The 26429-nt window shown below is 38.3% G+C and overlaps 1 protein-coding gene across 7 annotated transcripts in view; it reads left to right on the top strand.

Annotated features, from left to right (window-relative positions):
• LDB3 (LIM domain binding 3) overlaps positions 1 to 26000 on the top strand; it is a 131787-nt gene extending 105787 nt beyond the window's left edge. For 5 of the 7 annotated variants that reach the window (XM_065670819.1, XM_065670822.1, XM_065670826.1 and 2 more), the window contains 7 exons: positions 2935 to 2982; positions 7123 to 7250; positions 13792 to 14086; positions 15293 to 15473; positions 17682 to 17802; positions 19210 to 19325; positions 21329 to 26000. In XM_065670819.1, the coding sequence (XP_065526891.1) occupies positions 2935 to 2982; positions 7123 to 7250; positions 13792 to 14086; positions 15293 to 15473; positions 17682 to 17802; positions 19210 to 19325; positions 21329 to 21418 (979 nt within the window). In that variant the 3' untranslated portion in view covers positions 21419 to 26000. Of the gene's footprint in view, positions 1 to 2934; positions 2983 to 7122; positions 7251 to 13791; positions 14087 to 15292; positions 15474 to 17681; positions 17803 to 19209; positions 19326 to 20097; positions 20159 to 21328 lie in introns of those variants that run through there. The other 2 variants (XM_065670823.1, XM_065670824.1) reach the window with 2 other exon arrangements.
• Positions 26001 to 26429: the final 429 nt, after the last annotated feature.

Raw genomic sequence — 26429 nt, 5'->3', positions numbered from 1 at the left:
TGGTTAGTATGTGCATACTTTATTTAAACTGAAGGCTGTGCATTTAAGAAGCTCATAATTCATTTGTATTAATCCCAAAACTAAGGATAGACCTTCTGAATCCCAGAACAGGCATTCTTCACATTGAAGTATGGTAGCTGTGTTAGAATATATATATATACAGAATGTAACGGTTACTTGGGGCAGATTGACAACTGCTGGCGTAGCTTTTGGTATAAGAAGTAGATGCAGATAGCTGTTGTTATCTTTTGGGATAAATCTACTCTTCCATAAATGATCTTTTTTTTCATTGCTGTCTTGGAAATGACAGTCAAACAACAATTATGTATAGTTTACATATAAAGACCTAATAAATTAGTATCAAGATAGCCATTATTTGCTGACACTACTTGCATGGCTGTCTTAGAGCTAATATAATACTACTTCTTGATTTATCCACTTTAGTTTTACATTCTTTTAATGGGGACAAGGGAAGCAGTGTGTGGCCTTGACATCACAAATGAATTTGTAGTTGTGATTCACACTGATTAGTTTATATTGATATACAACTTCAATGAGTAATGAGTATAAAAAGGTCACCTTGAGATATTAAAGTTTACTTCCAATTCAAATGTCTTTTATCTCTTGCATTATTGGTATGAAGCATTTTACCTTTTCCTGCCCCTTTGAGAGGAAGCAGGCTGTCTGGGGAGACTCAGTGTCTCCATTCTTTGAAGGTTTTCAAGACATCACTGGATAAGATGCTGAGTAACCTGGGCTGACCTCGGAGCTGGACTTGCCCTGAGCAGGAGGTGAGGTGAGAGACCTCCTGAGGTCTCATCCAACCTCAGAATTCTGTGAACCTGTGAAAACAACTGTCCATTTCAGAAAGCAATGCCTTAATCAGACTACTAAAAAACTATTGCTCCTACCTGGCAATTATTTAAGTCAAAGATGTAAGATTTACTGCACATCAGCTTTATATGCTGCTGTCCTAAGATCTTACTTGCCAATGGATGACACAGGGTATCATGCTAACTTATGCTTTGAGCTGTTTTGAGCTGGCAAATGTTACTGTCTAAGTGGATGTCTCGCTTGGAAGTTCAGTAATTCAGCAGAACTTGGGACATGAAGGCAAATGAGAAACTAGTCAGACCTGTAAAAAATGCATTCCCTAATAATTGGATAAAGAAGAAAATCCCATTTGGGTTTTTTCTGGTTTTTTGGAGGGCTGTGTTGTAGCTGAAATAGGCTCTTTATTTTTGAGCACTACCTCCATGCTTGTTTTTTAAAACTGTCATATATTATAGCTAGTGTATTCAAACATAAGGGACTAAAACTGACCTCTAAATTAATATGTAATTCAAAGCATGCCAAAGTACAGACTTAAAAATCCAGTTTCAGCTTCACATATACTATTGGAGCATTGCAGCATTTCATATGATTTTAGTTCAAAATAAAATATGGGTGACCTTAGTTCCAGCAGTATCCCCACCCTGTAAAACTTGCTCAGATAGAATGAGGCTGAGATTCTACCATCATTGTTTCAGTGTTTGTTCGTTTGGGTTTGGTTTGTTTTTTCTTTCTAGATACCCTGAAAAGGTCTGCCAAGAAAATGTGGGAGGATTTCTTGGTCACTGTCCTTAACTATTTAAATCTGATTTTAAACTCTGGTAGATCCAGTTTCTATAATGATTTTGCCTTTGTGAACAAGGCCATATGCATAACATCTAACATGAGTAAAATCTGTATACTGTTCCTAAAGAGGAATGATTGAACTAAGTCATTAATCATTAACTGATTGTTATGCTTACTTTTCAATCTGCAATGTTATCTTACTTTTTCACTTGCAATCTTACTTACAAACAGCAAAGCATAGCTGGAGTGTTTTAAATACACTATGAAGCTCTTTATGCAAGGGGTTGTTCCATCTGGAAGATAAAAGCAGGGCAGCCACTGAGAAAGCACTCTAGGGATACAAAAACAGGAGAAATGATGGAAAGTTACAACTATGGTTCTAAAGGGAAGGTGTAGGTTTTGTGATCCTAGGATTTTAACCCAAGCACTTTGCCTATGGTAAAGGGAAGAAAATCTTTTCTTCAGAAGCTATGGAAATGACTGATACATATGATAGGCTTCTGGTAATTCTGGCAAATGTGGGCTGTGCTGCTGTGGGATATGATTGATGCCACACAGCCCTGCTCTGCTCTGTGTTTAGACCAGAGCAGTGTTCATTTTGAATCCTCTCGTTTCTCGTATCATACATTATGCAGGCTTTTAAGTACTTTCTGTATTTATAGAAAAAATCATTCATGTTCTGAAATGATGCTGTTTCCCCAAGAAAAAAAAAATCTCCCTGTGTCCCTAAGACTCTCTGTAGTAAATGAAGAGAATGGTACAGCAAAGGAAAAGTTTAATGTGATGGCTTGATGTTAATGCTGCAACTATCTTCAGCCTGTCCTGTCTGTGGAGTTGTCCTAGTTGCTTTGTAAGCTAGGAAACTTAGGCGATCTTTGGACTTCAGTTCATTGAAAGTTTTCTTTTAAGATTTGATGCAACTTTAGCTTATGAGACTGACAAAAACAAACTCATATTTTTTCTGTGCTAATACAAACAAATGGTGAATGTGAAAGCAAACAATCCAGTGGTTGAGTTAAAATTCAACAACTAAAGAAAGAGAAAAACTGAATGCAAATGACTTAGGGAGCAGTACACCCAGCTCGTTTATTTATGTTACCGTTATTCAGGTTTCGCTATCATTCCTAGCTTAAATAAGATAAGCAAGCAAAATGTAATTTGTAAAGTAATACTGATCTTATATGATTATAAATATGTGCGTGTTGTTTACTTTAGCACTTAAGAGCACCTCTTGATCATAAGGAAATTCACTGTAGGACAAGATATCCCAATTTTCTTGGTATATTTTTTTCAAATACAACTTTTGTCTCATTTTAGTTTCAACCGGCATTCTTCCACCTCCATCAACTACCAGTCAAAGAAGAGGTATAAATATGTTTCCTGCAGCTACACTACCTTAAAAGCACTTAACAAAACAGTTTACTGCTGCTAGTAGTCATCTAGTAAAGTGTTAACATAAAAATGATCTGCTTAGAAATATTTACTCTTTCTGACAACTAATAGTTTCCAGAGCCGGTATTTAATTTGCTGCCTGTCACATTCAGTAAGGGTGCTTTCACTGCTTCTCAAGCTGCCATTGCTCCATTGCTTCCTGTCTCATTAAAGCATCTTCGATCCTTAGGATGTCCTTTTATTCTTTTCCTTCTTTCTTTTTTAACTTTTTGTATTTTTTTCTTTTTTTCTCTTCCCCTTCTTTCCCTTCCTTCTTTCTTTTCATCACATGCATCTTTTCAGCAGAAATTCTGATAAATCTTTTAACTTCACTAAAACACTTAATAATGTAGCATATAATTTTATTTCTCTTTGACAAGCCCTCTGATCTTCCTCACTGTAATTAATACGCATCATACACTTGTAAAATAGTTCAGCAATTGACTTCTTTTAATTTGCCATGATTTTGGTACTATGAATATGTGGGGGGGGGGGGTTATGTATTGTGTTCTTTGGGTTTTTTTCAACTTAATTTCCCTGAATATACAAGTGGTGTCATTTTACCATGCTGTTAACTTTGGGAAGCACTTGGATTTTGAATAACCATTTTTCTTCATGACAGTCTAAGTATCAGTCGTCTGGCTCAGAACTTCTTTATGTATTTTGTACATTAAGAGAGCTTCAAATGAGTCTTTCTACCAGTGGACCTGCACATCTGGGAGTAGACTTTCCTGAGTGTATGCCATTTTCAGATTAAGGCTGTATGACACATGATGTAAAATCTTTTAACCCACATTGTAAATATTGATCACTGATCCTGTAAAGGTAAGTATGTTTTACTGGTTTTCTGTCTTGTTTACCTTGAATAATAGATTTTAAACCAAGGAAAAGTCCTTAAAAGTATGTGTTTAGCTAAAGGCATTTTGAAAGCTGTATGTAAAGCCAGTGTACCTGAAGTGTACAACTTCCTGACTGTGCTATGGTAGGAGCAATGATCCTCTGTCCAGTGACCCCAAGTACAGTGCAGTCTTAAGTACTACAGGTGAGGAGGCATCAACAGGAAATAGATGATACGAATGAAAATAAAAAGTCTTACTGTGCTTAGAATAGCTTTAGTGGTTACAAAATCACAGCATGGTTCACAACAGAATTTACAGTGAATACAGACCCACTAAAACAGTTAATCTTGGGAGAGTCCTGTTCACTCACGGTACAGTTCACTCATATAGCCCTAAGCCCTAGACTAAGTACAGAAGTAATCAGTTGTAGTCATTGTAGCAATAGCTATGTTTCTAGGTCTAACTAAACAGACAAAATAAATTAGCCTGAGGCAGTAATGCTATGCAAATTAGACCTATAGTATAAGCACTGTCAGAGTAGCAAAATGCTATGTTGTGAGGATAGGTTTGATTTGCTCAAAATTAAAAATCAAATATTTACATGTGTCGGAATGGGGTTTATTACCAGGACTCGAAGGAATTTGCCAGGTTTGCCATATGTCAAAGTTCTCCATATGTCATCTATTTCTAATGCTAAAGAATGTACACCTCAAGATGGACCAGTGGTCTTGCAAAGCTGGATTGTTCTTGTGCTGACAACTGTTTTCCTATAGACAAAGCCAATATGGAAATAACTCCTGTGCTGTCAGCACAAACGGATAGGGATTTGGTTCATACAGAGAGTGAAACTGAGGGGGAAAACAAAGTAGAAGTATGTTTTCCTGGTGAGTAAGAATGATGTTCAACAATGAATATTTGTTTTTTATTGCACACATCTCAGTATCTGTTGCTTCCCTCCCTTGTACTTTATTCTTTCTTGCTTGCTTTGTTTATAATGCTCTTTTAGTGGTCTATGAAGCAAAGTCACTACAAATAAAATCATCCTAAGTAACAGGCAAATAGAAGAGGCGTGTATTTCAATGTGTTACTTTAGTCAAATGGAGAATCACTATCCGAGCCATACGATAGAGAAAAGCTATTTCTCATTGATGTTTTGAATCCTGAGCAAAAGTTTCTAATCTAGGAATGCAGCAAGTGCATCATAATACTGTATATCATGTGCTTTGGGATTAGCTGAATCTGAACATTAGAAAAATTATTGTAAATTCTGTTTTCAGTTTAAATAGAGAAAAGAGTTTCAGAAATATTCTTTTAAAGGTCACTGTAATCTTTCTGAAAAAGAGTACAGTGCTTATAAACAGTAGGTAGTATTTGTAGGAGCAGTAATTGTTCTTAAAATTGATCTTGTTAAGTCATAGAATCATAGAATTATAGAAAAGTTAGGGTTGGAAAGGACGTCAAGATCATCTAGTTCCAACCCCCCTGCCATGGGCAGGGACACCTCACACTAAACCATCCCACACAAGGCTTCGTCCAGCCTGGCCTTGAGCACTGCCAGGGATGGAGCATTCACAGCCTCCCTGGGCAACCCATTCCAGTGTCTCACCACCCTAACAGGAAAGAATTTCTTCCTTATATCCAATCTAAACCTCTCCTGTTGCAGTTTTAGCCAGTTACCCCTTGTCCTGCCACTACAGTCCCTAATGGAGAGTCCCTCCCCAGCATCCCTATAGGCCCTCTTCAGGTACTGGAAGGCTGCTATGAGGTCCCCACGCAGCCTTCTCCTCTCCAGGCTGAACAGCCCCAACTTTCTCAGCCTATCTTCATATGGGAGGTGCTCCAGTCCCCTGATCATCCTCGTGGCCCTCCTCTGGACTTGTTCCAGCAGTTCCATGTCCTTTTTATGTTGAGGACACCAGAACTGCACACAATACTCCAGGTGAGGTCTCACGAGAGCAGAGTAGAGGGGCAGGATCACCTCCTTTGACCTGCTGGTCACGCTCCTTTTGATGCAGCCCAGGATACGGTTGGCTTTCTGGGCTGCAAGCGCACACTGAAGCCAGCTCATGTTAAGTTTCTCATTGACCAGCATCCCAGAGTCCTTCTCTGCAGGGCTGCTCTGAATCTCTTCTCTGCCCAACCTGTAGCTGTGCCTGGGATTGCTCCAACCCAGGTGTAGGGCCTTGCACTTGTCATGGTTAAACTTCATGAGGTTGGCATCAGCCCACCTCATAAGCTTGTCAGGGTCCCTCTGGATGGCATCCCTTCCCTCCAGCGTATCAACGGAACCACACAGCTTGGTGTCATCGGCAAACTTGCTGAGGGCACACTCAATCCCACTGTCCATGTCACCGACAAAGATGTTGAACCAGACCGGTCCCAGCACCGATCCCTGAGGGACACCACTCGTTACCGGTCTCCAGCCGGACATTGAGCCATTGACCACAACTCTTTGTGTGCAGCCATCCAGCCAGTTCTTTGTCCACTGAGTGGTCCATCCATCAAATTGGTGTCTCTCCAGTTTAGAGACAAGGATGTTATGAGGGACAGTGTTGAATGCTTTGCACAAGTCCAGGTAGATGACATCAACTGCTTTACTCTTATCCATCAATTCTGTAGCCCCATCATAGAAGGCCACCAAATTGGTCAGGCAGGACTTCCCCTTAGTGAAGCCATGCTGGCTGTCACCAAGCACCTTGTTGTTTTCCATGTGCCTTAGCATGCCGTCCAGGAGAATCTGCTCCAAGATTTTACCAGGCACAGAGGTGAGACTGTCTGGTCTGTAATTCCCTGGGTCTTCCATTTTCCCCTTCTTGAAAATGGGGGTTATATTTGTGAAGGAGATATCCCTCATTGATTTATCTTACAAAAAAACAGGCCTGTTTGTTTATAAAGGGACAGAAGATCCAAACTCTGTATGCATGTTCCTGAAGTCTGATTCCTTGTTAAACTTGGAATTCCTTTAATAAATTTCTCATATTTCTTTAGTAAGCTATTTTCTGTGACAACAAGAGTAACTTGGCATTATTCAAAATCCTTATTTGGCTATTTTTTCTTTCCAAAGAATTGTCTCAGCCTTTCTTAGCAATGACAACTAATGAATCTCACTATGTTCTCTCCATAGTTCTCAAGGACAGTTCCTCTGCCAGTGCTTTGGAAGCTGCCAAATCCGTTATTTCAGTATCAGTAACTTTTGCTGTTTGTGAAGTTGCTCATACCTTCATTTTGCTTTTAGAAACACAAGCCAGTCATATACTCCAATGCCAGTTTCTGGAAGCTATGGCGAAAGTCCTACTGCTTCTGCTACTTCCAAAATGAGAGTTGTTACTACTGCCAGCATAAAGCCTTCTGTCTACCAGCCAGGTAAGGTGGCTTCAAAGTACTGAGAGGATTCAAAAAAGAAATACACAAGCTTCTTCTAGAAAAAGAAAATGCAAAGAGTGCACATCTTGCAATAGGACACACATTAGGAAAGATTTACACACATGGAACCAAATGCTGCTAGTTGGTAGTTTTGCTTCAGGATTATGTTGTATTTGTTTTCTGCTTTGGAGTGAAAATGTGGAACAAATAGAAAAAGAAGAAAAGCAAGGGGGAAGTCTGTAATAAAAAATATGTAGCCTGGTTTTTCAAAAGAAATGAATTTGTAAAATAACCTAGTGTGCCCAGTTGGGAGCCCAGTTACGCTTCAAAGTTGTTAAAACAGCTTAAGAATGCGCAACTCGGGAAGGAAATAAGTAAAGGTAGCTTGAGTGGGATGTGTTCACAAAATAGACAGGGCCACATACTGAACTTCTTGAACTCGGGCTTATAGTTGAAATAAAGATAGACTTATTAAGGTATTTCATATGCTGTGCTTCTATTTCCCACATACCTGGTTTCTGAAGGAATATATTTGATTATTAATTCATGTGGAAAATATACTCCTTGATGTTATTTAAATTCCCCTTGTATTAATGTGTTACCAATAGAGTGAACTAAAACCATTGATGACCAAAATGTGAACCCTCAAAATGAACCAATTTAATGAGGCAGCAATATAAGTCTAAATGCAGTTCTGTTTCAAATTAAGCTTCTCCTGATCTTAGCAGAAGAATTAAAATGTTGATTTATATCTTGACAGTCAAGTAAATATGAAAAGGCCAAGAATTCTAACAAGCTTAAACTCTGTCTTCTGTAATGTTCTATCCCTGGATCTACTAAAATGAAACCAATGCAGAAATTTTACTCAGACATAAAGCAGACAGAAAGATTAATTGCTTGATTTTTGTATTTGAGATATAAAGGTAGAAAAGCCAGTTCAGAGTTATCATGAGCTGTTTAAGGGTCTCAAAGTAAATACAAATTTCAGCTTCTCATTTCCTTTTGGTTAAGTGTGTCAGCATGTACCATGTTCTCACTGAAGGCAAATATTATTATTTTTGTCTTGCAAAAGAAGGAAAGATGAAGACAGGGTTTATTTCTGTAATGCAGAACAGAGCAAACTGTGGCAAGTCAAACGGTCTCCAAAATACACTGATTGATACTAAGCCCGATGCTCATTTTGGGGGAATTATAAACTCCAGTTCTCAATATGCAAACCTGCCACAGAAATGAATCTGTAGCTGTATCAAATTAGTAGCTGTATCTGCTAAAGAAAAAGCTGGCTGTTGAATTAGACTTGGAATAAGAGGCAATGTTTTTTTTCTCTCCTGTGAGGGGCATCTTCTTTGCAATTCCTTATATTGCTGGTTTTGAGCCCCACTGCCAATAAAGGCTTAAAATACACAGTATGGAAACTCTGTTCTGTGGCACTATTTATACAGCAAATTTAATTCAGCTGCACATATTGTCTGACTGTGTGTGGAAAATTCTTATTTTGCAGGCACTGCAAGGATATAGTGTACTTTAGAGAACATGAGAAATTTCAGAACAATACCTAATGTGATATATTACAAAGACAAAATTCAAATAGCATTAAGATTGGCAAAACCAGTAAGTCTCCCTATATTGTTCAAGACTTTGAAATATCCAATAAAGAATTCTAAAATACCTTTGTAATTGAACCCCCAAATTATTCAGGTATAAAAGAGATTAGAGACAAGGATTTTATTGAAGATGTTTGGGATTTCTTTTGGTACCTTTTGAAAGTTTTATATATCTGATGGAGCACCACTTCATTGTTTTGGAACATGAGCTGGCCCTGGAAACAGTTGCAGTTGCAGTCCTGAGGAAACAGGAAATTGTCACTTGGGAAGAAATGGAGGAAACAACATTTCCTGTCACAGATGGGAAAGTTCAATAGTACTTTGAAACAAGCCATCAAGACAGTTATAAAACTTCCTCACTCAGCTTTGTCAATGCACATAAATTCTGTCCAGCAGCATAAAATTCAGCCTCAATCTGAGAGACCAGCTGTTCTCAAATTGATAAATGAGATCACAAAATACCTATTTTTCTTCCAATCTGAATACAGCGTCAGGCTTTTGCAATAACTATACTCTCACTTATCTAATAGTTTCTTAGACTTCTATTTTTCTAAATCTACTGTGTGAAATGGCCGAAATAGTGGAGATTACTCTAAGGATTTGCAACACAGAATTTAGAAGAGGAATGTCTTTATCCTTAGCTATCAGTGTTAATGGGAATGAAATGTCTGGTTTCCCTTAAAGTGGACCAGCAACTTCCAGATTAAAGCATGCAGCAGCAGTCTCATGCATGCAATATCCAGAAACTTGAATCTGTCACTGAGAGAATTTACAGGACTATTTTAATTGTGTCAGTTTGAAAATAAATAAATGAATGAGGCTAAATTTTGTTTATACCGAAAACAATCTCAAAATTGCATTGGTGAGTATCTCGCCTAGATCTGAGTAATCTACACTTTAAAGCAAAGAAAGAGTGCTACTTTGACTAACTTAATGCAGTAGGAATTGGCTGCTGCTAAAAATCTTTGTTTTCTTCCTACAGGGAAAAATCTGAACTCCAGATTCTTTTCCCTTCTCGTTTTTAAAAGGAGCATACTTCTTTTCTGAACAAGGTCCACTAGATGGCAGAAAAATACTTGTGTTTCCTTTCTTGTAAGCTTTCCAAGCCTAGAATAGTGCTTTCATACAGTCCAGCAACTCAAACGCCAGAATCATACTACAAAGTAATATGATACCTAAAAGTAAGAAAGCAAACCTTTCCTTTTAAATCCCAGGCCCTAATACTCATGTATGTAGAAGTGCCCAAGTGTAAAGGCCTAATCTTCTCTCTCAGAAATTGGTAGAAAAATTCCCACAGATCTCAAATGAATTTTTCACTCAATCCTGAGCACCTTTAAAACTAAAACAGCAAGTTACATACTGTCTTCCATTTTAAATTCTTCTAAATAAGAACATAGAGGACATAGAATCATAGAATGGTTAGAGTTGTAAAGGACCTTAAGATCATCCAGTTCCAATCCCCCTGTCATGGGCATGGATGCCTCACAGTAGACCATGTCTCCCAAGGCTCTTTCCAACCTGGCCTTGAATGCTACCAGGGATGAAGCATTTGCCACATCTTTGGGCAACCTGTTCCAGTGCCTGACTACCCTCACAGGAAAGAACTTCCTCCTTATATCTAATCTCAACTTCCATGTTGTGTTATCCACTTTATCTGTCATCCACTATTTACTGGAACAGTATATAGGAAAATCTGGGGCTTCAAGGATGTGGCCAGTAAGTGTAGAACAAGCCAAATCGGTTGTGATTATGAATTACATTTGTTACTGGAAAATGAAGAATAACCATTATGTGTTTTACTAAAGGAGGAAAACAGAAAAGGGAAATTGTTTTCACAGTGTGAGCTATTATGTAAGACTAAAGTATTTGATTATATGACTCTTTATCAAATGCATCTTTGGTAACACACCTCCTTTTCTGGAGGGAAGATATCCATTGACCACAAATGAAGAGCTGATGGGGAGAATTCCAAATTCCCCAGAAGCAAGGAATAGTGGCTTGCTCCTACTGCTGTTAAGAGAAACCTCTTCTGCCACTCTCTCAAGATAACAATAGTCCCATTCTTTCTCTCTCACTCTAAGAGAGTCTGAGGACCGAGTGAAACAAGGTGATAGAGGCTGGGTTACAGAATTATTTAAGTATTCATTTTTGAACAGTCAAGGGTCAGCTCGCACAGTACTGATATTTTGAGGCTCTGTTCGCTTATGTACTGCATCTTAGTACATTTTAACAGCAAACAGCACCTTTTTATCCGCTGCATGTATGTTGGAAGACTTTGAAATACACAAACATACAAGGTGAATTTGTATGGGAGAAGCTACTAAGATGAGAATTGTTCGTATAAGCTTAGGTTATAGCTCTAAGATAATAGAACTTCCCAGGGAAGTGAATGCTCCATCCCTGGTGGTGTTCAAGGCCAGGCTGGACAGAGCCTTGGGTGACATGGTTTGGTGTGAGGTGTCCCTGCCCATGGCAGGGGGTTGGAACTTGATGATCTTAAGGTCCTTTCCAACCCTAACTGTTCTATGATTCTATGATTCTATAATAACAACTCCTTCTTAACAACAATAGCTAAAATCTCCAAGTTACTGAAACCCTTCTAATGCATTGCAATAACACTATTTTAAATAACAGTAATTCCTGCCTGTTCATGGGGAGGAAATATGTTGTAATAAATCCAGACTGTGAAAACGGAATGGCTGAAAAGAGAACTCAGAGCAGTTGCAAACACCCAATATCTGTAATTTACAATAATTCCCCATGTATCTTCTTTCAGCAACTGGAAATAAAAAATCTGCTTTATTTTACTGCAGCAAGTTGAAAAGATAGAGTAAAAAGAAATAGGAGGTAGAGAGAATAACCACTTCCCCAGTGTTTATCCTTCAAAGGAGTCTAGATTAATCCAAACCCAGATAAGTTATATGCTGTCTACACTGGTTGGAATAAACAAACTGGAAAAATAAAACACTGTCATTGTGAGATTAAGGGAGAAAAAGTGAAAAGCTAAGAGGTTGTAAGCATTTACGAAAGACAGTCATAGAAAAAGGTATCCTAAAAATAGTACCTGGACTGCATTTGTTCTTTACTTCTGGAACTCTGGGTTCAAACATCTTGCCATTTTGTTAGGCCCCCTGTGGGATACACTGCTGTTCTTTGTGTGAACAAGAATTGGCTCTTGGGAGAGGGAGAATCCTTTCACAAAACTTGAGTGAGCTAGAAGTCACCTTATTTAATTAGAGAGCCTCATAGGTGGGAGCCTTTTGAACTCGCCAATTAGAGATGAAATATTGCCTTCTAATTTTGCCTAGCTTAATACCTTAATACATAAATAGCAACAGCCTCAGGATTTAAAGAGATTGCATATAAACTCAGTTCTGAAATCTTTAAACACTGTTTACCATACCCAAGTTAAAAAAGAAGCCTGAAGCTAAGGTGGGATACAGTTTTATGAAGCAGAAATTTTGTTGATAGTGTAGCATATGAAAATTTTATCAAGAAGATTCATTAGCTTCAACTCTGAACTCAGTAGAAGGAAGAAAATCAGAGATCACTGGGGTGATCACAGGGGATTGATATATATTCAATTTAAGTACCTTGAATTGCCAATAATCAGTATTCTGTGTGGATGGGCGTGGGCTAAGGGAGGAGTGTTAAGTAGAACAATCTTCTTGCCATTTAATTATGCAGAAAGATCCATGTTACACTTGGAACCTTCTTGGTTGAAATACCTTTATACCTGCAAGCTCCTTAAAACTGTAAATATTGTATTTGATCATCATTTTATTGGCATTGTGATCTACAAGGCACAGGGTGTTTGACTAGACTGCAGGAGAACTGACTTCTGTTCCCAAATCTGCGTTCTCTTATTTGGTCAAAACATTTCAGCTCTCCAAGCTTCTGTTCCTTCTCACACAAACCAACTATCATTCACTTTGTTTTCCTTGCAAAGGGCAAACTGCATTTAGTGCTCCTGTACTTGGCAGTACTTGGCAAAGTGAGGCAGTTTCTTGGGCAGTGACTTCAGTCAATACAAGATCTGACATTTTGACAAGAGATGGGCAATGGGAAAGCTTTTTGGTATGTGCAGGCTCTAGCTTCTGCTTATTTTTATGTGATAAAGCTTCACCCAAGATTAGAGCCTGGTGCATACAAACACAGAGGCGGTCTGCACTGAGATTTCATGTGATAGTCAAAGGGTGGAAGAAAGGAAGTGTAATATTTCCATTTTGTACATAGGAACTGAGGCACAGAGATACTACGCTTAGCTTGAAGTTACACAGGAAGTCTGTGGGAAAGTGGAGAACTGAACAGAGATCAGTCATAACCACAAATCAGGCCTTCCTCTAAGTGCTCTTGGCTTTGTCTTGCTGGTCATGTGAGCTGAATTAGCTGTCTCAATATTGCTTCTAGTGCTCTTCATCTCTGTGTTCCTTGGTGAGCCTGTGTTTGCTGACATCTGTGGCAATGCTGCATTTTAATGAATAGAACGAGATCAAACTTCAAGCGTAACTTCTTATTGAAAGTTGTGGGGAATTCCATCTGAAATTTTATTATATGATCTGGCCTTTATATTTTTAACTTGTCTTAAATAGATTATATGGCAGTCTTTGAAATTATCACAGAATTGTCATATCCATTCCTACTAGAAAATGAAGATATGTCCTTAAAAATGATCTCCATAAAATCTGTAAAAGCCAGCAGACGATGACTTCTGTAATGCATGTGGATTAGAAGTCAGTGACTGTGCCGGTGTCCTTGGCCTCAGTCCAGAATTAATGAGCAATATGGAAGAGATCATAATTAAATGTCACCTGAAGCTTTCATTTTTTTTTTATGTGTTACTTTTTTATGAGTACATCTGGTAAGTGTTGCTGTTTTGCTATCAAAAGAAAAGGCTTTAAAATACTTCTTGCTTTCTTTTGGGATACTTAAAACAGCACCGGCACCAGTTCATTCCTACACCCCTGCCAACGCTGAGCCTGCAAGTCGCCCTCCGTGGGTAACAGATGACTCCTTTTCCCAGAAATTTGCACCTGGAAAAACCACCACCACTGTCACAAAGCACATCCTACCAAGGGGTGCTCCAGTACCATCTCCTGCCTCAACTTCGGCTTACCCATCTCCAGTTTCAACTTCTTCCCAGGCTCCTGCCCGAGGAACCGTTCAGAGGGCTGAGCGTTTTCCAGCCAGCAGCCGAACTCCTCTCTGTGGGCACTGTAACAGCATAATTCGGTAAGGTCATGAGGTTTTGAAAAGGGATGAAGCAGGAAAAAAAATCAGAGACACTGGTTATTGTATATTAATATACAGTACCAGAGCCTAAGACTCAGTTAAATTGCCCAGCAGGGATGTCTGTTTTCTGCTTCATTAATTTAAGATTTCCAGAGCTCCTTTTGCTATTCTGTGGTTCACTTTCTATCATTGCAAAGTTATACATGCTAATTGCTTGTTTCTTGAATGCTGTGGCAGATTGCTGTTTGTTTTTTAAACAAGTTTCTGGTCCTAAGGTACCCCTTGAAGGAAGTACATATAGCTTTATTGGGAGAGTTTGGGGGCTGAGGGGAAGACAATGGAGAGAAACGGAAGAAGACATCATTTTGGAACAGCAGCCAAATGTAATTGTTGCTTTTGTGTCTGGAGAAAGATAATGCCTACACTCTATTACCAGTGATTCATAGAATGCCTCTCCCTTCTCCTTTCCCAGTTCATTCTGCTGGACCAGTGCCCATTGTTACCCTGTGGACTGCTAACCAACTTTAAGTAATCCATGTTTAATGACAGTCTCCCCCCACTAAAACAAGCTAGTTTGGTGGTGTGGAACTGCTGGATTATTGCGCTTTATATATTCTGAAATTGAAAGATTCCAGGAATAATCACTGTATCTAAATACAATCAAGAGTAAATCACCAAACTGAATTTAATGTGTCTTCACACGGCAAGCTGTCATCTGATAGTCTGACATTTCTTGAATATGCCACATGCAGTGCTCTCTCAGATGAAAAGGCAGGAGACTTGAGGAACTATTGTGAGATGTGGGTGTTTTTGTTTGGAAACTTGCCTGCTTTTTCATGCTTTCAAATAGTAGCATTATCTTCTGTGTTACAGCCCTTGGCCTTTTCCTGTTGTCTTTGCAGTTCTTTACAAAGGCCACTTACAGCTATGCAGATAGGAAAATGATGATTTTTCCCATCGTTGTCTGTTAAATCCAATAGATATGACTAAACAATAATGAAAGATTTTAACCAATTGGCAAAGTGCGTGAGTAATGATCTTGAAAAAGACCATTTCTGTTCAGGCTTCTCGATCTTATTTTAATATGCACCTTCATGGTTTAAGTAGGATGCTTGTTACACAGGTATGTGATGCTTAACAAAGTGGTTTGTAATCAGGGTCATTCAGTGCTTTTTTATCTATTAAGATAATTACAATTGTTTACAGGGGTCCTTTCCTGGTAGCCATGGGTCGTTCTTGGCACCCAGAAGAATTCAATTGTGCTTACTGCAAGACATCCTTGGCTGATATGTGCTTTGTGGAAGAGCAGAATAGTGTGTACTGTGAGCGCTGTTATGAACAGTTCTTTGCACCAACCTGTGCCAGATGCCACACCAAGATCATGGGGGTAAGAGAACAAGCTTAACCTTTTCTCCAACTGCATCATTCATTGTAATAATGAAGTAGTTTAGACTGTAAGCAGTGAATGTAGATATTTAATTATTCCCCCATTTAATAATAATTTCCTAACCTTTTGATTATTTCAGAATGAAAACCATTATTTTATAGTAATTTTTATCTATCCAAAATCTTGGATATTTCGGTACCATATTCAACTCTTTGACAGAATATGTAATTCAGCTACCATCTCACTGAGTGTGAAATAAGTAACACTTCCTGGATAGTTCTTTGCTATCTGATACGTACTGTTACTTTATTATCTTTTCCTTATATTTGTAGTAAGAGACTTGAACTGGGTTTGTGGGTTTTTTTTTCTTACACAGGACTTAGTCTAAATTTCAATGGAAAAGTCAGTGATCTTAGGAGGAGGCCCATTGCTCTTGCTGCACCTCACTGGCAGCTAGCAACACAGCTGCTGAGAGAAATTCTGCTGACTTCTTATAGTTAAGAAAATACATAATAAATAAAAAAATCTGAATTCCAGAAAGGCTAAACTAGGTGCCAGTTTTGTCTTAATGTACTCATGCTTAGGTACAAGTAAATTTACTATACATATACCTTAGATGGTGATGAGGTTGGAATACCATAAAATAATTTTAGGAGGGTAGTTATGCCTGCAGTTATAGAGAATATATGGAATGCTTCTCTTAAACAAGGAAGCAAGTAGTACCACAGTGGTTTTTCACCATTTAGCTGTCACCTTTTGACATCTGTCTAAATGTTAGCATTGACAGACTAGATGCTTTTCTCTGCAATTGCCAATTAGGCATGGCAGCATCAGACATCTATGGTGAAGCTCTGGCTCCAACCAACTCCTGTTTGCTGCTGCAGCAGTAATATTACAGCAGAGTACTGACTTAACTTACCTAATTAATGTTGGCACAAATCAGTTCCCCGTTATGGATTTTCATCAGGAAAATAGCAAAGATGCCAGCTGCCTCTATTTATAGTAATAAGATTTCTTAATCTGTTTTTTGCTTCTTAGCTCAGTGAGGTTCATAAATGGATCCAAACCTATTTATCAGGGATAGTTGTTTGCAAACAGCAACAGAAGTTAATGAATCTCAAATGGTGGTTCTCTAATGAGATATATGGCCAACATAAATAAGACTATTTTGTTTATTCACTCGATGGAAGAGGACTTCAATCCCTTTTCTCAAAGCCAATGGAGATTAAAAATAATCTTTAGAAGAGAATGAAAGTCTAGGTATATAGCTGGAAGCAATCTAAAATAGGTTCTAGATTCTTAGCTGGTGTAAATCTATGTTGTTTCACTAAAGTTAATGAAGTTAAATTAATTTGCACCTGTTATGCAGCCCTCTGAAAACTGGACTGTTTGGCAGAGATACATTGTCGAACAACATCTTGGGTATAAGTAAGATTGAGAAGTTAGCAGAGCTCAGTATAGGAGGTTTTGGACTTGGAGGGCTTTTGTGTGACAAGATAGTAATGAAGCAATCAGTAATTGACATTGATCTATACTGGATAAAAGAAAGAAGCTGATAAAAAATCTGGATAGTCAGTTGAAGAGAACATTAGTTGCACAGAATTTGTTTTCCTGTGCTGAGCATATGGCCTAGGAACAGACAACACAGACTCGTTTCCACTGATCACATACATTAAAATCTAAGAACCTATTTTTCAGATTTTTTTTTAGATTTTCACATTAGTTTGTGAAGCATTCTTCTGAGCAGCTTAAAGAAATTAGTGCATAATATAACTTACTTTGAAACAGCAGAATTAAAATATTATCACCTCCATACATTTCTTGGTCTCAGAAATAAAATAACGCTTTAAAGTTTATTTAACAGATCATACTCTTGCATTGAAGAGTTCATACTAGTCATGTCAAAACAAAGGAGAAAATAATCAGAATCTTTGTGCAGAATCTCTCCTGCAACAATGACTGGGCATGCTGATACAAACAGCTGGCTGAACTATGTTGTTTCATTTTGGCAAATCTGTTGTTCCAGAAAGTTTGTAGTCCTGTTTCCTCTTTCTCTCCAAAGGAGCCCAATTTCTGTCATACTTCTTTCTTTTGAGGGGGGGAATTGGGAAATATTTAGAGCATCTCTGCCCTTTGTTTGTTCTCCAGTAGGTAGTTATAGGACATGCTATTCCACTGGAGATTTCTGTTTGTTTGTTTGCTTTACAGGAAGTGATGCATGCCCTAAGACAGACTTGGCACACAAGTTGCTTTGTCTGTGCGGCTTGTAAGATGCCATTTGGGAATAGCCTCTTTCACATGGAGGATGGGGAACCTTACTGTGAGAAAGGTATGGCAAACTGGACAGTTCTGCTCAGTAATTATGTGCTTCATGTTTTATGGAATCAACATAAGAAAAAATAAAAGCAGTCACCCATCCAGCATGGACTTTGTTTCCACTCTCCGCATATACAAGTGTTTCCCTTGTGTTCTCCACTTTACATGATAGACTGGCAGAGCCACTGGTCTTTTGTCTCTGTGTCCCAGAATGCTTACCTCATTTCTCCCCCTCACATATTATGATACTTACCTTCCACTTCTCTCCCTGCACTTTTCCCCCCTCTCCCCCTTCCTTTCCTGGTAGATTCTGCTCACCCTTCCTTTCCTGGTAGATTCTGCTCACCAGAAATCTACATGTGATTGGGTGAAAAATTCTTCTTTTAGGATTCTGGTTGCTCCCCACATTCTCTCTACTAAAGTTGCTTGAATTATGACTTCTGGTACTGCTACCTCACCCTAAAACTGATCAACCAGCATATATGAAAAGATAGCTCTGTTAGATGTGCAACACGTGGTAGTGCAGATTTAGTTTTCTGAGTGTTGCAACAAATGAACTGCTTCTTGCCAACTAAGAAGGGAAGAGCCTTCCAAACTATGGAAAGGGTAATATAGTTTAATAAATGGCACTTGCCATGCAAATGAGTTGCGTGACATGGTCAGGAAGCAGGTTAAGGTTTAAGTGATATTCCCACTGTTAGCCCTGTGTTGTCTATCTAATGAGCTTCTGGCCTCTTCCTCTCTGGAGATTCCTTCCTTATGGTTGTGCAAATCCAATTTTACAAAACAGAGTAACTCTTAGTGAAGAATGAAAACCATACAGCATGACTGACTTGGCACCTACCCATTAGAATCAGAGGGTTTGCCATAACCTCTAGTGACTCATGAATTCCATATACCTTTTGAATTTCTGCTTATCTTTTTTAATGCCAAATCTTTCAGACTGCACTTGATGTTCAAAGTAAAGATGTATTAACTAGCCAGTATGGGGTTTCCATACTATTCTCTCTCATTGCAAAGAGAACATAAATCCAGTCATAGAAACTTAAATTATGCTTCTATACCACCCTTAAGGTAACACTCACTGGCCGTTAAATTGTGTTTTATATGACCGTATTTGCCCTTATTAATAGCTTCCACATACATTAATTTAAAACTGGGAGAAACATAACTTTATATTTCATGATTTTTTGTTTCCAGTGCTTGTGATGACAGCTGTCATGCTGATGTGGGGTTTTGCACTGAGTTAGTATTTAAGTAATGAAAGAGAAGAAACAGATTTCAGTGTGTTTCAGTGAATGTAGGAAGAAACTGAGCAAAACCAAGAAAAAATTAATCCTCTGGAAACTTTCTATTTCTCTTGGATTTAATACAATTATGTTAAGAGCTTGCTCTAAGTTTGCTTTTTGTTTTATTTTAGATTATATTGCTTTGTTCAGCACAAAATGCCATGGCTGTGATTTTCCTGTTGAAGCTGGAGATAAATTCATCGAAGCACTTGGACACACTTGGCATGATACCTGCTTCATTTGTGCTGTAGGTTCTATACCAAATCCTATCTCATTTCTTTATACTCATAAATTGTGAAGTAACATCAGAAGACCTGAAAGCAAGAATGACTAACATATGACTAAGAATGCAGAGGGATTGAATTTCATTTTTTACTCGCAGATGGAGGATGGGAATCATTTTGTCCTCCATAAACTTTTACTAGAATTATTATATTTGACCATTACAACTGAGTGCTTTCTAATAAATCATCCAGTTTTAGAGAGTACATACAGTAATACATACCAGTATTGCTGTTACTCTTTCCAATGTTTACCAAATAAAGATAAAGCAGGATTTTAAAATAACACCATACCCAACAGTATAACCACAAACTTACTTACAAAGCAGTGCAGTTCGTATTTCCATGCAAAATGCTTGTTGAAACTTGTAAAAAGAAGTCTGCTTAGTGAGAATGGATAGTAATTAGCATAGAAGTTGGTCAAACTCATCAATCTGTGGTGTATGTACAGCTATGTAGTGTGGCCAAATTCCCACACTCTGCACACAAAATAGTAAAATCCTTATGATAAACAGTACTCTTCATATGGTTCTAACACAGCTGTGCTACTCTGCAAGGTATCATTCCTAAGGTAATAATATCTAGAGCCTCTAATTAACTAAAAATAGTATGCTGGCCACACCAAAAATCACAGTGACAATTTGTTATGTTGCTTGACTTTAAAATTTAGGTTCAAGAGTAGAAAATATAAAAATGTTTATAAATATCTAAAGCTAAACTAGCTACTGGTCTCTTAAGGTACATGGAAGTGAGTGACAGAAAAAATTCCTGTGAAAACTGAAGTCTTTTTGAAACTCTAGCGTAGAAAGGAATACTAAGACAGTGAGTTTCCTTCCCAAATTAACAGCTATTAGTCACTTAGATGCTTTCTCTGGGTATTTCGTGTTCTTTTTTCTAAGTTCATTTAACTGTATTCTTATGTATTTATTTAAATTGGCAACCCAATTTTCTGTGGAGGCGATAGTTTTGTTAATGCAGTTCTCACAGCATTTTTTTGTTAGGCACTAACTTAATTCCTTTCAGTGTTAAGTCAAATGCAAATAAACACTTAACTCCTTAATTTCTAGCATGCTATCCCCATATCTTTTCACACGATTTTTCTTCCACTTGCAGAAGCACATCACTGATGTTGTCACTCACTGGTCTTAAGCCTGCCATAAGCATTATGCACAACATTTATTTTTATTCCTAGTTTCTGATGTATGGACTTTCTTAAGTGGATCTAGTCAACTCTGACCTTGCAAGCGGTGTTGCACTACCCTGTGTAGATATCTATACAATTCTAAGGCTGTTTAAGCTTATCTAAACTTGGGCTGCCCTGCCTGGGCCATGCATTCTCAAGTGCTTTGCTATGTCAACACCAGCACTTCAGCAGCCAGGCAGAGAACTCTACTGGTTCAAGAATAACCTGGTAAGAATAAGTAATTAGTTTTCAGTGATACCGGATGTCCACACGACTTGCTCCTTGATCACATAAGCACCCATACCAAGACAAAGTAATAAGAGGAATGAGTATCTAATGGTACCATGGCAGGATGGTACCTCTGGGACCATGGCACCTAACCAGAGCTCTTGAAAAATCATACATGAAAAGGTAAGAAGCTAGGTCTTAGATGAGCTAGCTGCATGTGCTTGAGTGTTCCACTCTCCTTTGGCAGTCTGCACAAACACTGCTGGGACACGCTGGAGCTGCCGAGGGGATTGTGTGCCCTTTTTAATAGAAACTAGTGAATTTAGTGGTTAGTGATGGCAACAAAGTAGAGAGAGAGCAGAAGGAGAGCAGATGCAATGGAGTAGGAAAACTACCAAGGCATGCACTTTGATCCTGGAAATCAGATGCACTTCTGCCAAAGACATGTGTAGGCAGAAGAGGAATATAGTTGTAATAATTGTGTCTTTCTCCCTCTCTCTCTCTTCTTTTTTTTTTTTTTTTTTAATAATTCCTGATTGTATTTATTATTAATTCTAGGTATGCCATGTGAATTTGGAAGGTCAGCCATTCTACTCCAAGAAGGATAAGCCACTGTGCAAGAAGCATGCCCATGCCATCAATGTTTAAATGAAGAGGAGCTGGTAGTCAGTAATGCTGAAAAAACCCAGATGGCTAACTGGGCAGTTATAAAGTTGATAACCATGGCTAGCATTTCTTTTGGTAAAATCTAGGAGGTTGATGCTTCTGAAGTTTAACCTTTTTTGTAAAAGCAGGACATGCTTTTGGAAGGTTCCTACAGAAACCTGCTGAATGAACAATCAAAAACATATGAACTAGAGCAACAGTTGGGGAAAAATAATGAAATTAACTAAAAACTGGAATATAAAAAGTAATATGCAAATACAATTTCAAATTAATTACCCACAGCAGTTTTACTCCTTAGACCACACACTACTGTTTTAGAACAACTGGAAAAGACCTTTTACAATAAGTCATTTTCTTTCATAACAAGAATGAGTAATTTCCACATGTACGATAGCCTGTAGAAGCAAAGGGCATAGGTTTCCAATGGAAATAAATAGATTAGGGTTTCCTCTATGAAAAGTGAGTGCTATTCCATTATGTTGTGGTGCCACCTCATAGCATCAAACATTTTAGATTCTTTATAAATATGAATTCGGCCTTGAAATCCATATGTAGTTGAGAAGCCTAGGAAATACACCATAACTTAGTTTGAAAATTAAGTGGAAACAGAATAATGTCTTCCATAGCCCAGTAAGACTGAGAAAAGCACGTTGGGTCCATCTTACTAGCACTTGGCTTATACATGCACAATAAATTAGTTCATTTTCAAATCCTCATGGAAAAGGACAACTGACTTTCTCCAAATTACTCCTACATTGAATGGAATAGAGCTGGCTGGAAAGGCCAGCTTTTAATTCAAAACCAGTTTTCCTTTCCTGTTGCTTTGGTTTCTAATTCCCATTGATATCAGTGGGAAGTAGGAATCTATGTATGGACCTTCACGTTGATGAACACAGAAGACACACATCCATCTAGCACAGCTAGGAAGTGGGAGATAGCTTGCAAAAGTTCCCTTCTGTGTCCCATATAGTTAGGAAAATGGCATCTTTTCTTTTTTTCCCCTATAGTAAATTAATGTTGATTAAAAATTCCTAAGGGAGCATGATGGGCACACACTCTTCATCACTTTTACTGGTTTAAACGTGACACATACTGAATTGTAGTAGTTATTTGCCACTGTAAAACAGTAGATAGGATCTGACAATGAAGATAACCATAAAGTCATCTTTTCTAATACTTTAAGAACAACTTTCAAGTTGTCTGAACAGTTATTTATATTTTTTTTAATTTTTTTTGGCTAAAGAGCAATACTTGTACTACTGATAATACTTTTGAATTTTGAATTCTAAATATCAATGATTTTTGTATTGGAGATAGCAGTCTAAGTTAAGGCTGATCACTACTCAAGTTTTATTTATTTCTTTAAGTGAGAATTATGATGCGTGTATTGACAGCTTGCAGCATTTTGAATTCACTAATTTTGAATTAGTGTTTCTGAGGCTGAGGATGCATTCTATGGGCCACATTCTGGTGCCATCTACACCCTATTTTACTTTTGTTGAGTAACAAAAAATTGCAGAGCATTGTCTGCCTTTTCCCTCTTATGGGTAATGCGCATTTTAAGGAAATGGTTGAGTCTTTTCAGGGAAGAAGAACTATCCAAAGCTGGGGGGCTGAATAAAAGAAATTTGGAGCTCTAATACGAGAGTTATGTTAGTTGCAAGCAGTCTGCATCTTGGACAAAAACAACAACCTGAACTGCCTGTGGCAGTTTTGATATGTATGACCTGTATTTATTCAGTGGGTATCTTGGTATCTTAGTTCTCACCGATCTTAGCAGTGATCTGATCTGAGTGCTACAGGGTTAGATTTTTGTGTGCATGAATTATTCTAAACCACTAGTACATTATATGCAAAGCCCTTTTTTTAATATAGCAAGCAAGTTTTCTGTTTTCAGTTGGTGCTGGGCTGGTGTGAATATGGTTCCATTGATTACAAAATCCAAAGATCTAGCTCGTAATATTCTCTAGAGGAATAAATTGGTATCATGGAAGTATTTTTTTCACTCATATTTGACTTTATTTAATAGCTTTTCGTAACAGTGAGACAATTCCAGATTTCCTTTTAATTTTTTGGCTGTAATTCAAGAAAATGCTGTTTATTATTCTCTGTTATGTAAGAAAATTCACATCAGTATTTTATATATTAAGACTGCATTGAAGATTTCTGTGTTACCCACTGACTAGGACTAGTCTCTGACTATCAGCATCAAACAGGGAGTGAGGCTCCTTGGGAGGACACAGAATGCTAAGACTTGTGATGCCTCAGAATGTCATGTGTGAAATTTCATTAATTTTAATCTGCATGTGTGTATATGTGTGTCTCTCTCCACCTTCCCCCTCGAAGTCCTAAAAGCGCTCTCTTCACTGGTGGTGTAAAGGAAGCGTTTTAGGAGATGACCAGAGATGGAGGTCTGCATCTTAGGCAGGGGGTACAGTCTGTGAGGAGACGGTGGCACACCTGGGACTGTCTCTTCTTCGAGCCCAGATTGCCAGCTGAAGTGGTCCAGGTCAGCCTGTGAGCTGCTGCAGTGGACAGGGGTGCGGGAGGCAACAATCTTAGTGTGGGTAAGGGAAGGGGGGCTTAGATCAGAGAAGGGAGAGCACCTGTGGCAGCCAGAATGTAGGGACTCTGGGGGCACCTGGTTGAGTGTGAAAAGATGACACACTGAGGAGACTGGAAGCCCTTAGTGAAGCTGATGTCAGAGAAGGGGGAATAGCTAGGTAAGGCCAGTTTCACTAAGCTGACATGTTAGATAGCTGGGGTGGGGCAGAGGGGTTTAGAAGGTCATAGCCAGGGTGACTGACTGCAGTCAGGGAAAGGGCTTGAAGCAAGAAATTAGGGCACAAGTAGCTTGCAAGCTACTTGTAAGCTTGTAAGTGAAGTAAACTTACAAGCTTACAGCCACAGAGATAATATGAATTCTTATAGAAGAGGTGAGCAAGGGAGATACAGGATCCAATCTAGTAAATTTGAAGTCAGTACGGCAGAAAGGTGAATGCAATGTCTGTAAGCATAGCTGAGCTAGCTTGCAGAGTGGCAACAGTGAAAATGCAGCAGCACTGACTTCAACGGGAGCCGTACTAGCTTGAGAGAGTCCTGAAAATTTCCTTGGGCAGATAACTTGCATTGTAATACATGCCCTGACTCCAGCTGGTGTCTGAGCAAGTGAGATTAAAGCTAGTTTACATATCACTATATGAGGTACACTGGTATCTCTGAATGAAGAACAGAGATACCCTGAGGATTATCATGTAATAAATTTCCTGTTTTGACTTGTGCTGCTTCATAATATGGTCCAAAAATAGGGAATCCACTTACCTGCCCTTGATATCTATATTAAGATATAATTTTTGCACATATCTGAACCAGAAATTTGTGAAGAATAATGTAGTATTTTGAATTTCACAGGGGTAGAATACACATAACTGCTGACACTCTTTTGCCACATGTCACCTTTGTGATATGGAGGGGGAAAGATGCATAGATATATGTAATTCAGAATAGGGCCTTTCAACTATCACTGAATGTACACTCTGTACAAAAATATGCAAGATGAATTGTGTATACTTGTTTATGTTTTAGGTCTTGTAATAGATGCCAGGGACAAGTTCTAAGTTCCTCTAAATATTTCTTTTCATTCAAATTAAGGTCAGGTTTTACATAATAAAGATACTGTACCCCTGAATGACCAAATAAAAAGACCAGTCTTTTATCTAATTAAAAAAATGTTCAATAACTTTTCAGTCAAATGCTGCAAAAATGGTCTTAATGCTTTTTCTTCTGTTCTTTTTGAGGAACAGGGTAAACGAAATGTTTCCAAAGAAGACTGCTTTTATTACCTGAAGGAAAAACCCCCACTCTTATTATTTCTTCTTTTTTTGTTTGTTTGTTTTTAGAAGTTAGTTTTTACTACATTGGGTTTACACATTACACATTTCTAAAATCAATTAAAAACAAGGAAAAAACATTTTCTTTTGGTCCTTCAGTGGTCAGTACTTTTGGTGAAATGTTTTGTTAAAGACTATTTGTGTTTATGTTTAATAATGTGAATGTCCACCGCACTGAATACACTCATTAGTTTCTACTGCTGGGCACCCTAACGTTTATTTGTAGTACTTGTCTCCTGGTAGCAGATCTTCATTTCTTTCGTATTTATAAACATCAGAATTTGAAAATGAGTGGTTTCTTGCCTGCAGTGATCATATTAGAAGTCTAGGTTTTATAATATATTGACATGTTGACTTGATGCCACAAGTGCCCTTGCTCTTAGATGCATTTATTTTTCCTAAGTTCTTAGTTATTTCAGAAACAGAATGTAGTGTGGTTTATGAGGTGTGAGTAACTACCTTGCATGGATTACCTGTGCCAACATGCATAAAACAGTCTACTAATAAAAGCAATGTGCAAATACAGTTAAAGCTTTATGATTTGGGCATATTTATTAATATGGCATGTGAACAGCTGGCAGCTTTCAGCCATGTAGTACTGATAAGAAAGCATACACAAGCTTGTTCTCTCTACTTCGGACCTGAAAATAAAAAATAAAAGCACTGGTTTCAAATTTGTCGTGTATCAATCTTGAATGTTTTGTTATCCAGGTAATGCTGGTTTTTAAACTTAAAATGCTGATGATCGGAGGGCTGGAGCACCTCTTCTGTGAAGGCAGGCTGAGAGAGTTGGGCTTGTTCAGCCTGGAAAAGGCTCTGGGGAGGCCTCAGAGCAGCTTCCAGTGCCTAAAGGGGGCCTACATGAAATCTGGAGAGGGATATTACAAGGGCATGTAGTGATAGGACAAGGGGGAATGGCTTTGAACTGAAAGAGTGTAGGTTTAGATTAGATACAAGGAAGAAGTTCTTCACTGTGAGGGTGGTGAGGCACTGGAACAGGTTGCTCGAAGTATTTGTGGCTGCCCCATCCCTGGCAGCGTTCAAGGCCAAGCTGGATGGGGCTCTGAGCAACCTGGTTTAGTGGAAGTTGTCCCTGCCCATGG

Source organism: Lathamus discolor, chromosome 3, assembly GCF_037157495.1.
Source record: "Lathamus discolor isolate bLatDis1 chromosome 3, bLatDis1.hap1, whole genome shotgun sequence".
Taxonomy (NCBI): Eukaryota; Metazoa; Chordata; class Aves; order Psittaciformes; family Psittacidae; genus Lathamus; species Lathamus discolor.
The sequence above is the reverse complement of the archived record's forward strand: the minus strand, read 5'-3'. Positions and strand labels throughout refer to the sequence as shown.